The 12,374-nt window shown below is 56.6% G+C and overlaps 1 protein-coding gene across 1 annotated transcript in view; it reads right to left on the bottom strand.

Annotated features, from left to right (window-relative positions):
• Positions 1–12,374, bottom strand: part of KIF25 (kinesin family member 25) — a 47,626-nt gene that overhangs the window by 1,314 nt on the left and 33,938 nt on the right. Inside the window, exons 10-15 of the mRNA XM_075554206.1 lie at positions 11,049–11,201; positions 5,622–5,773; positions 4,503–4,691; positions 3,715–3,870; positions 3,288–3,456; positions 655–719 (exon numbers count right to left, since the gene is read on the bottom strand). Coding sequence (XP_075410321.1) covers positions 655–719; positions 3,288–3,456; positions 3,715–3,870; positions 4,503–4,691; positions 5,622–5,773; positions 11,049–11,201 — 884 coding nt within the window. The remainder of the gene's footprint in view (positions 1–654; positions 720–3,287; positions 3,457–3,714; positions 3,871–4,502; positions 4,692–5,621; positions 5,774–11,048; positions 11,202–12,374) is intronic.

A 12,374-nucleotide genomic window follows, 5' to 3' on the forward strand; every position in this document is an offset into this window, starting at 1 on the left:
TTTAGGCCGGAGAGAGAAACCTAACAGAAGCAGGTCTCAAGGCCTCTCCGCCTGTGCAGCTGCCGGCTGGTCTGGTTGGCAGCCAGGTGTTAAGCCTGGGACAACAGGGCTTCTTCAAAAGGCACGCAATGAATCCCAAACCGGCTGCCCCACTGAGACGGCGATCCTGATGGGAGTAGAAGCCTGTCTCCCCCTGGGAGGCACGTGGTGGGTCTGAGTGCTTGGCTAGCAGTGCAGTGCTGCCCCACCCCACCCCGCAGGGCCCCTCCCATCAAAGATCCTGCGGTGGGTGGGGCAGCACTGCTCTGCCTTGGCGACTGGTGAGGGGTGTGTGGGGAGAGTGACAAGAGAAACAAGTGCACCTGCACTTGTGAGCGTATGTGGTGTGTGCCCATGGGGGGCGGGGTGGAGGGGGACACTGGCCTCTCGGGCACACTCTCTAGGGCCTTGGGCTCCCCCGAATGGCTGCCTGGGTGGGGTGGGGGATAATGAGAAGGCTGGGCAGACATGGTCTGCGAGAATGGGGAGAAAGGAGAACTGAGTTGCACCCGTGCGCACACACCCCAGCATGTGGGAGTCCCACCCTCTGGGTTGGAAGTAGGGTTTCCTTCTTCCTGTGAAGGCAGCCACACCTGAGTAGACCTGACCCCCTACCCTGGGGGATCTCCATGCTGGGGACCAGGCCCGCTTTGGAGGCCTCACTGGCTATGTGGTTCAGTCTGAAGGGCGAAGGCACCGGGCGCGTAGTGGGTGAGTGCGGAGGCCAACTCCTCTCCTCTGCCCTGAGCAGCTGCCCCTCCATGCCCCTTCCTGCTCTTTGCTGCCCACTCACACCTCTGCACATCCCAGAGGTCCCACTCTGTGAACTGAATGCCCACCGCTCTGCTAAACCAGAGGCTTGAGCCCTGCCCCCTCTGCCACCCTGGCAAAGTGGGTCACCCTGGAGACCTACTTCTGGAAATGGAGCCATACCCTACCCCCTCCTCACCCCCATGTGGTGCCCTCACAGACCCCAACTGCTGGCCAGGCACCACCTTGCCCTACTTCTGGTGTGGAGTGCTTGTCAGAGTGAAGAGGAAGGCCGTCCTGGGGACAGGCAGCCGGGCATGGAGGCTGCAACCCAGGACTTGGATGCACTGGGCAGAGCGTCCTCCTGCCATGTGTGGGGTGGGCACCGGGCAGTGGGGGGCTACTGCGTATGCTCCACAAAGCTCCCACTTTGTTTCACCCACTTCTCACTGCGACAGGCCCCAGTGGGGCTCTGACCCTGTGGGTGACACTGCTGGTCGTGCGGAAGGACCCTGCTCTCACCTTTGAAGAGCAGAGAGAGGCCAGCCCACCAGCCACCCTCCCTGGCTGGCATGTACCCCTACCCCGGCCTAGGAGCAGCTACCCAGGGCACCTCCGCACCTGCCTTCTCGTCCATCCTTCCCCTCCCCTTTCCCTGCGGCTATGCTGAGTCTCAGCTGCTGTCAGGGGTGACCTGAATCTCCCCAGACCTGTCCTGGAAGCCCTGCCCCGGGCCCTGGGGTGCCCCACTGGGTGGGGAGGGCTTTGTTATGTTAGCCAAGTCCCACAGGTCCTGGCTGTGCAGACCAGGCAGAAACAGGGCGCACAGATGTGAGCAGACAGCAGGTGGGCATCCCCTCACAAAGCAACCTCACTGAGCAACTGATACCACGGACTCAAGTAGAAAGAAAATGCGTTGAAAATGATGATGGCAAATGTGCTTGACACAATGGATGTATGTGTGGATTGTGATAAGAGCTGTAAGAGCCCCCAATAAAATGATTAAAAAAAATAAGAGCCTCCCCAGAGCAGGTGTCCAGACTCAGGACAGCTGCCAAACCTGTGAGAAAATGCCCCTCTGCTTGTTAAAGCTACCCCTCCCCCGTGGTAAATGCACTCCGACGCCCACCGTGCAGATGGTGGCAATCCCTGGGAGCCGACCCTCGCGACCCACCGACAAGGAGCAGGCGCTGTCGAGAGGGTGGGACTCGGACCCACGAGCAAATGGCAGAGGAGCCTGCCTGGTGTGCATGCTCACATCACTGCTGGGGGCGGGGGGCGGGGGCACCACCGTATCCGCCCTCTGGTGAGGGCCCGCCTCCTTTCCTCCACCCGTCCGAGTTAACAAGCAAGGTGTCCTTCCCCAGGGACTGGTCCCTGCTTGACAGCCTGTCCACTGCAGGTGAGACCCAGCCTGGCCATCTTTGCGTCTAAGGAGCGATCAGCCTGTGCTTCGTCCAGGGTAGTCTGCTTGCTCCTGCGGCAGCAGTCCGTGCGTGGTACCTCAGCCAGCTCCACCATGCACGCGTCGGATGCTTCTCCAGAACTCTGGAGTCGTGTCCAGCTCTCACGTGGGCACCCCTGCTCTGCTGCTCCGTGCAGCATACCTGTCTGCTTCCAGGAGCATCGACTGGATCCAATGGAGATGGAACCCTGGACAGTTTCAACCTTGTCCGCGTTTATGGCGATGTTCCCTACTGGTCCAGTTGTGAGGGCGCTGGTCTTCTTTACGAAGAGTCGGGGCCCATACTGGAAGCTGCAGCTTTGATCTTCATCTGCAAGGGCTTCTGGCCCCACTGACTTGCAGCCACGAGGTTGTGGCACCTGCATCCTGCACAGGTTGCTCAGGAGCTTTCTCCGGCCCCGATGCCGCACTCCACTTCACGGGCTGTGGCTCACCTGAGCACCCTTCTGCTGGGCCCACAACCAGCTGAGGGCTGGCTCAAGGACCAACTTTGCCCTGGCTGGTCATCCCTGCCTCCAGTGTCCCTAGGGGATGGATGGCAGGGCCGGGGGCAGGAGTTAAGGACCACCTTGGGACTTTCCAGAATGTTCTAGAAGAGCACGGCTGCTCATGTCCAGGAGTGACGAGAGGAAGTCTAACAGGACCTGCTGCTGGTCTGTCTCTGTGTCTCCTCAGCTGTCGACCCCGCACTCAGTGTGTGTCCGAGGACCGTGGTCCGTGTCTGCACTGTGCCAGGGGGGTTGGACAGACGGGATAGGCATAGCTAACTCCTCCATGGACACTACTTGCAGACTGGACAGGCCTGGGGAGGGCGAGTGCAGACCAGCTTGCAGTACCACGCATCCTGCCCTGTGACCTAGGCCCCGTGTAGTGAGATCCCCCGCACACCCACAACTCCTCACCAGGGAGCTCTGCAGCACGCTCGCAGGGTCAGAGCACAGTCCCGGTGGGCACCTCCCTGTACAAGCCACTCGCCATCTCGGGGCAAATCGTTTATTTCCCCCATGTGGAGGGTGACGGCAGGTGCCCTGACCTCACACCACCCTCACGTGGGCTACCAGGGGGCCGGGGGCCTCTGCTGCCCACACTGCCCCACTGGACCTGCCGGGCCCGGGCCCCAAAGCTCAGTGTCTGCAGGGTGGACACCAGGTGCTCAGGGCAGGGGGACACGCACAGCACAACCAGCAGCTTGGCATCACCTCCTTGAAGAGATAAGGGTCTGGGTGCAGCGCCTGTGAGACCCCTGTTGACTCCCCACCCCCACCCTGGGCCACACAGAGCAGAGGGTCGGGGTTCTCGAGAGGGCGGGGCCAGTGCTTGGAGGAAGGGAGCTTCTGTCTGGAGTCTGAGCACACCCTGGGACTGGGGTGGGAGTGGCATGAACTCTGCCCCAAGGTGGGTGGCCTCTCGCCCCGTCCGTGGTCACTGAGGACAGGTTGGTGTCAGGGCATGGAGCTCACCAATGCCATCCTTCAGCAGGTGGGTGAGCCTGCTGTTACGGTAGGGGACGTGGCTCCGGTGCTCCCACAGTGCCCCCAGGACGTCCCCAAGGGCCGCCAGGCTCCTGTTGATGCAGGAGGCCTCTCGCAGGGCCGGCCCTGTCACACCGGACACGCCTGGGGACAGGGACCTGCAGTTACAACCTGCATCCTGCCTGCAGGGCATTGGGAATGAGTTGGGGTCATGGTGTGAAGTGAATTGGTGGCCCAGGGACCACCTGCAAGAGAACACAGGGACAAATCTACTTTGAGCATCACAAACCCCACCACAGGGACATTGAGGCCCCTGCTGGGGCTGATGGACCCACAAGCCAAGTCAGCTGACCCATGGGGGTGTCACAGGGGCAAAAACATCACCCCCAGGAGAGGCGGGGCAGGGGCAGCTCCTGGGACCGCCTGGCCTGCCATCTGGGTGATCTCCCAGCCAATAGCACACTCTGCCACATTCTGCATTCTCCAGGGCCCCTTGCCACCTGGGAGCACCCTCCCTCTGAAAGCCTCCCATCCCCTGGTGGCCCCTCCCCTGCTCCTGGCCCAGGAGCACCTGGCCCTGGGGCCACTCTGCTCACCTGGGGGCACTCCTCTGATCACCTGGGGGCACTCTCCTCACCTGGGGACACAGTTCACCTGGGAGCACTCTTTGCTCACCTGGGAGCATTCTGTTCACCTGGGGGCAGTCTGCTCACATGGGGGCGCTCCTCTGATCACCTGGGGGCACTCTGCTCACCTGGGAGTACTCCTTCGCTCACCTGCACACTCGCTGCCAGCCAGGTCCACGAGCTGTAGCTGGGCGCAGGCGTGTTCCAGCAGAGCTGAGGGGCCCCCAAAACCCACCGCTGAAGGGAAGACGGGACTCGAAACTCGCTGCTTCTCTCTCACCAGTGACCGAGGGGAAGGGCAGGTGGGCATGCGGCCCGGTGGGTGGTTTGGGCGGTGACCTGAGGCAAGGGACACAAATAGGAGCGAGCTGGTCAGGAGCTGCTGCACTCACAGAGAGGGCAGACGGGCCAGGGAGGAGGGAGAGCTGCCTCCACCACTGAAGCTGACCCCACTCCCAGCAGCGTGTGTCTGAGACAGTTACTATCTCTCAGGTAAGCCAACAGCCCTGTGTCTGCACCTCGCCCAGTGGGGCCTCCTGCACCCCACTGTTGCTGGGAGTGGGAGGTGCCCCGAATGGACCTGTCAGGTCAAAGGAGCCGAGTGGTTGGTGTGCCGTGCTCACGGTGGGAGACAGGGGGACGCACAGGGCTTATGGGGCAAGCACCCGGCTGCACACCCCCTGTCCTGGGCTGGCTGAGGCCCTGCAATCTCACCTCACCTGTTTTGACCTCAGCTGGCTAGGGGCTGTCGCAGCCCAGTGGCTTTCAGGTGTGGCCCTGGGGCAGCAGATGGACATCCCCTAAACGCTGGGATAGGCAGGTGGCCAGTCAGTGCCAGCCCAGACCCAGCTCTGCCTGAGGGTCTGCGTCCGGCCAGCTGCTGCCGTGGGCATGCTGACCAATAAAGATGAGACGGCTTGCTCTGCCTGCACCTGGCAGTGCTCATGTGTGCACCAGTCACGGAGCCCAGGGGAACGCGGTGACTCCCACGGCTCACAGACTGACTGCGCTGCCACGTCACTCAAGGCCGGAGGCTCACGTCTCTGGGCACCCAGGAAGAAAGGCCTGGTGACCACGTTCACAGCACCAGCCCTGTCTGGCACACAGGGCCGCCTGTGTGGAGGTCACCCGAAGGCATCTGGCTTCATCACACTTCTTTACAAAGGTGTCCCGCCCCCTCCTCCCATGCTCCTCCCATAGCCACTGAGTCCTCCTCGGTCCCCATCACTTCCATGGGATTTGGCAGGGGCGTCACACAAGGCAACTCACCGCTGCTGTCGGGGGAGGTGGCCACAGGCAGAGTCACCGTGATTATCAGGTGGGACCTGGACGAGTCGGCATGCACCAGAGTGGGGTGTTTAACCCTGAGCTGCAGACTCCCAGCAACCAGACTCATGAATTCCGCAGCGCTGTGCACCATCCTGCAACAGGACAGCAGTCACACAGGTAATGCACAGGTGAGTGCCACATGTGACACACAGGGAATGCCCACAGAAACTCACATGGGTCATCCACACAGGCAATGCACATAGGTACAAAAAATACCACAAGTTGATGCACAGCCAACTCACATGAATAATTGACAAAACACACACAAGTAGCACAAGTGGTCATGCAGGTAATTCACAAGTAACACATATGGGTAAGTCACACAAATGACACAGGTTAACACACAGGGCTCGGGACTCATGCAGGTAGTACACTGCTGGTGTGGATAGGGAACACACATCAGTAAGACACACAGGTAATTCACATGGATAGATCATGCAAGTAACTCACGAGACATCACAGGTGACTCATACAGGTTACCCACTGGTAGTGCACATAGGTAACACACACAGGAAGTACACCTGGGAAATTCACCCAGGTATACATACTGGACCAGAGTGAGGAAAAGTCCTCTGTCACCCATCACCTTCTAGCCCTTCTATCTGCAAGGGGACCTCTCCCATACACTGTCCCTACACTAAATGTAACTACATCTCCCATACACTGTCCCTACACTAAATGTAACTACATCTCCCACACACCGTCCCTACACTAAATGTAACTACATCTCACATACACTGTAACTACAATAAATGTAACTACATTACCCATACACCTTCCCTACACTAAATGTAACTACATCTCCCATACACTGTAACTACACTAAATGTAACTACATCTCCCATACACTGTAACTACACTAAATGTAACTACATTACCCATACACCTTCCCTACACTAAATGTAACTACATTACCCATGCACCTTCCCTACACTAAATGTAACTACATCTCCCATACACTCTCCCTACACTAAATGTAACTACATCTCCCATACACCTTCCCTACACTAAATGTAACTACATTACCCATACACCTTCCCTACACTAAATGTAACTACATCTCCCATACACTGTAACTACACTAAATGTAACTACATCTCCCATACACTGTAACTACACTAAATGTCCATACACCTTCCCTACACTAAATGTAACTACATTACCCATGCACCTTCCCTACACTAAATGTAACTACATCTCCCATACACCTTCCCTACACTAAATGTAACTACATTACCCATACACCTTCCCTACACTAAATGTAACTACATCTCCCATACACTGTAACTACACTAAATGTCCATACACCTTCCCTACACTAAATGTAACATTACCCATGCACCTTCCCTACACTAAATGTAACTACATCTCCCATACACCTTCCCTACACTAAATGTAACTACATCTCCCATACACCTTCCCTACACTAAATGTAACTACATCTCCCATACACTGTAACTACACTAAATGTAACTACATTACCCATGCACCTTCCCTACACTAAATGTAACTACATCGCCCATACACTGTAACTACACTAAATGTAACTACATCTCCCATACACTGTAACTACACTAAATGTCCATACACCTTCCCTACACTAAATGTAACTACATTACCCATGCACCTTCCCTACACTAAATGTAACTACATCTCCCATACACTGTAACTACACTAAATGTAACTACATTACCCATACACCTTCCCTACACTAAATGTAACTACATCTCCCATACACTGTAACTACACTAAATGTAACTACATCTCCCATACACTGTAACTACACTAAATGTCCATACACCTTCCCTACACTAAATGTAACTACATCTCCCATACACCTTCCCTACACTAAATGTAACTACATTACCCATACACTGTAACTACACTAAATGTAACTACATCTCCCATACACTGTAACTACACTAAATGTAACTACATCTCCCATACACTGTAACTACACTAAATGTCCATACACCTTCCCTACACTAAATGTAACTACGTTACCCATGCACCTTCCCTACACTAAATGTAACTACATCTCCCATACACCTTCCCTACACTAAATGTAACTACATCTCCCATACACTGTAACTACACTAAATGTAACTACATTATCCATATACCTTCCCTACACTGAATGTAACTACATCTCCTATACACTGTAACTACATTAAATGTAACTACATCTCCCATACACTGTAACTACACTAAATGTAACTACATCTCCCATACACTATTACCACATTAAATGTAACTACTTGTCCCACACTCTATAACAGAGTGACTCTGCTCATGTCCCGGTGTTGGTGACCTTCGGAATATTTCAAACCTTTCCCTCATGTCACTGAGCACTCCACAGATTGCCAAACCAACTGAGACACACTCACAGCTGTCTGGTTGATGCTGACGCACAGCGACCCCATACAGGGTCCCGGAGGTCATCAATCTTATAGGAGCAGGCGTGCAAACCCCACTTTTAGATGCACTACCAAAGTGGGTGGAAAAGCCATGACTTGTTCCCATGCACCCTCTCGGCTGTCTAGAACAGGTCTAAGATACCCCACTGTCTGCCTGTACAACTTTGGGTTCCGTTATCAGCTGGTAGAAAAGCAATGCTTTCACCATTAAGAGGTAAGTGTGCACACGCGTGTGTGTGTGATCTCATTAACTGACTGCATTTCTTTGCTGACCGTGAACTAATCAACTATTTTAGAAGCAAGCCAGTCTTCCTAATATCAAGCATCATTGATGAGAATCCCCTGGGGTGCTGTTGTTTAGAGCACATTGTCTCCTGAGTTAGAGTTGTGAATCACACTCCTAATTGGTTTCTTTGTACAAATCCTGGGAATCTGGGGCTCCGGGCTTGTGAGAGTGGGAAAGCGACTCCACTCAGCTTCTCGTCCAGAGCTCAGTACTCTGGTTCCCTTGTGCAAACAAATACTGCTCAAACACACGCTTCCTTTCCTTTGGGATTTTTGAAACATGACAACCAACATGGATGTCCCCCCTCACCACCACCACCACCACCTCCACACACACACTGGCTCTGAGGCCCCGGGAGCAGGAGCTCCCTGCATCCTGACCACCTTGTCCTTCTCGGTGCCACCCATCCAGGATGCCCCAGCTGAGCAAAAGAGGCCTCAGACCCGTGAGATGAGGAGAGGAGGGATGGAATCACAGGGGGATCCTTCTGCGGGCCCACCAATCACTGTGTTCTGCTGGTGTTGGGGTTACATGTGGAGCTACCACCGCGTGGTTGGCAGTTTGGAGCCCCTGCAGTTCCGAGGGAGAAAGGCTGGGCTTTCTACTCCCCTCACCAGTCACAATGAGTCAGCATCAACTCCAGGGCAGTTAGTACAGAATCCTAATTCTACAAATCCTGTCTTCAGAAAACGGCCCAGGTCAACACCCAGCCCTGTGAAGAGGGGGCACACCTGCAGGCAGCTTCAGAAACAAGGGGCTCGGTGTACCTGGTAACAGACAAGGGCCGGTCACCACTCAGGCCACCAACTGGAAATGCATGTCATCCTGGGTCACATCTCCCATGGGGCACTGAGCGCCCCAAGGCTATAAGAAGCTTCTCTCGTGGCCTTGAGCCGCTCCCCCAGGAGCAAAGGGTGGAGTTGGGGGCCACCACGCATAGCTTGCCCCCTGTGTCCCTGTAGACTTTCCTCTACCTCTGCGGTGCCCACTCACCCATCCACTAGCAGGCATCTCAGCTCACAGGCCATGTCTGGAGGGGGCTGGCCACCCACCACCGAGGCAGGGCTAGGACCACCCACCACTGAGGCAGGGCTGGGGCCCCGAAATACTCCCACCCACTCACTCCTCGTCTCCATCCCCCAAAGCCGGGGACAGGGAAAGAACCCACTAGACCACCTGGCCACCGGTGGGCCAATCAGGCTGGCTCTCTGGGAAGCCTGAGAAGCACCTGACAGAGGAGGACACTGGGCAGGGTAGCAGGTCCCACCTGTCAGAGCTGGGGACTAACCCACAAAGTGACAAAGCACAGGGAGGGGGGTGGTAGAGGTGCTCTCAGTCAGAGAAGGCCTGGAGAGGCAGAGCCTGGGGAGGGGGTAGCGATCAGCAGGGACTCGCCCAGGGGAACCTCCCCCAAGCCTGTGGTCCACACATGGCCAAGCAGAGGAGCTGTTTCAAGTCAGAGAGGCTATGCAGGGCCAGCGCAACTGTGAGTGGCCGTGAGTCCCTGTGGCTGCTCAAACCTCCCCAGACCCTCACCCCCCCCCCGCACCAACTGCCCTCCCCAGCGCCATTCCTCAGCTCTGAGGGGAGGGCTTGGCTCAGGTGCACCTGAGAACATATGTCTTGCTATGGTAAGAGACTTGCCACAAAAAGTCCGTCTCACAAAACAAGGCATGTGGGAGTATGAACTCTGGAGTCCTAGTGGCCCGCTGCTGACAGAAAGGTGGAAGGTTCAAATTCACCAGCAGCTACATGGGAAAAAGACAAGGCCGCCTGCTCCTAGAAAAGGCAGAACCTTGGGAACCCTGTGGGCAGGTCGCTCTCACTGAAAGGCCATCTCCACACTATATAGGGCCATCTCCACTCCTACAGGTCATATAGAATCCTGAAAAGATCACCAAATCTCCTACAGGACATCTACTCTCCTACAGGACCATCTACTCTCCTATAGTACATCTACCATCCTACAGGGCTATTGACCCTCCTTCTATGGCCATCAACACTCCCCCCAGGTTTGCTGGGACTCCTGATTTTGGGAGGAACAACTCTGCGTGGGGACTCCGGTGGCATAAATGTTTAGGGCTCAGCATTGCCCCGGGAAGTCAGTGGTTGAAATTCCTCCCGCACTGTGTAGGAGAATGATCTGCTGGGCTGTCCCTACAAAAATGGGTCCTGGAGGACCCCAGGGATACTGTGTCCCACTGGGCTCTTCCCCGAGTCAGAAGGCACCCCCAACACCAGCCTGTTCCTGGGTTTGTGCACCATGTGGACAGCACCACCATCCACTTGCTGCTGGGCCTTGGCGGAAACTCCTTTTCCCTCGTCTACCCTGTAGGTGGGTCGTTGGGAAAGGCTGGCCTCCACGCCTTGACCTTTCTCCCAGGCCTCGTGTACCTGGGTCACACAGGCTGAGCCCTTGCAGCTGACTGATCCCAGGGTTCACCCAGGTGCAGCAGGTGTCCTGTGGATAGGCCATGGTGGGCGTGCCCAGCCTTGGTCCGTGGGCCCCTGGTTTGTCCACCTGTAGGTGAATGGGCAGGCTCCAGAGACCACTGGGGGCCAGTGTGCATCCGAGTCCCTGCTTTCAAGCGCTGGGGGAAGCAGGCGTGGGGTCTAAGAAAAGCCTGCTTCCCAGCCTGGTGGGCTGCACAGACAGGTACTCACTGGCGCGTCGCCCCCACGAGGTCCTTCCCCTCGCGCTGGGTCCTGGAGGCCGTAGCCCTGTCTCTGGTCAGAAGGTCGAAAACCTCATTGTTGTAAACTTCCACGATGGAGACCTCAGCCTCGGGCCTCCGCGGGGGGCTTTCTGAAAGGAGCCTGCGAGACACAGGGAACATGGAGAGGAGACACCCCAAGACCTCTCTGCAAAGGTGCCAACACCAGCCTGGCGGGGAGGGGGCTTCCCTGGGGGCAGGACAGGAACTCGGGCCAGGCTATCTGCTGGGGTCTCCCGGGCCTCAAAGGCAGCCCGGAGAGGAGTCACGCTTTGCTCTTTCTGACTTGTTCAGGAAACCCGCTGCTCCTCCAGCAGGGAGCTCGCTCTGATGAGGAGGCACGTGGCTCAGCAGGGAAGCGCCCGGCTGCAATCATTCTGAGAGAACGATTGGGGTCGCTGGGGGTCAGGACCAGTTCCTCGGCAGTGGTTCCACTGGGCTGACCCCAACCCGGGCCCTGAGCTCATCGGGTGACAAGCCTGGACCCCAGCCCACAGCAGCCGAGCTGTAAGACAGCGTGGACCGCGAGCGTGTCCAGGAATGGGCTTGGTCCATCTCAGATTTCAGGAAAGAGCAGGCCTGGACTCTTTACCAAACTCCAGACACTGCCATAGGTGGGTCCCAACTCACAGCACCCCTAGGGGACAGAGGAGCACCGCCCCTGTGGTTCTCGTGCACAGATAACTATTCACTGGGGGGTGGGGGGCGGTTGCAGAAAGCCCCGTCTGTCTCCTGAGGAGCGGCTGGTGGTTTAGAACCGCTGACCTTGCAGTGAGCAGCCTAGCTGTAACCTCCCTGCCTCTGCCCCATTTGCGTTCGTTCCCATCACTCTACGTTTGCTTTATTTCACTGTTTATTTTGCTTTGCTTCCTTTTCTAAAACCCTTGCATTAGCACTTTACCCACAGTCTCCCAGCTCCAGAATGCGGCCCGTTAACAGGAGTTGGGTGGGTTCTGGGGCGTGCCTCCTTCCGAGCACTTCCGTGCCTCCTTCAGTGCTGTTCTACAAGCGTCCGCCTGTCTACTGGTGGCAAACCATGCTGCTGGAACAGAAAGGAACTGCTGAGGAGCCATGGAGGCCTGGACGGAAGGCCCGAGTGGGGGGTGGGGACCGTCGGTCTGGAACTGTTAGTGGCTGGGGGTCCTGGGGGACTGCTCAGCCCAAGGCCCACAGGCAACAGACTGCCCCAGGGGGGTTCCACTCAGGGTGAAGCCATGTGGCAGAAGCTGTCTGCCTCTCTGGGAGCAGTTGGTCTTGTCTTTTCCTGGGGAGCCCG

The sequence above is a fragment of the Tenrec ecaudatus genome, chromosome 7 (genome assembly GCF_050624435.1).
Source record: "Tenrec ecaudatus isolate mTenEca1 chromosome 7, mTenEca1.hap1, whole genome shotgun sequence".
Classification (NCBI taxonomy): Eukaryota; Metazoa; Chordata; class Mammalia; order Afrosoricida; family Tenrecidae; genus Tenrec; species Tenrec ecaudatus.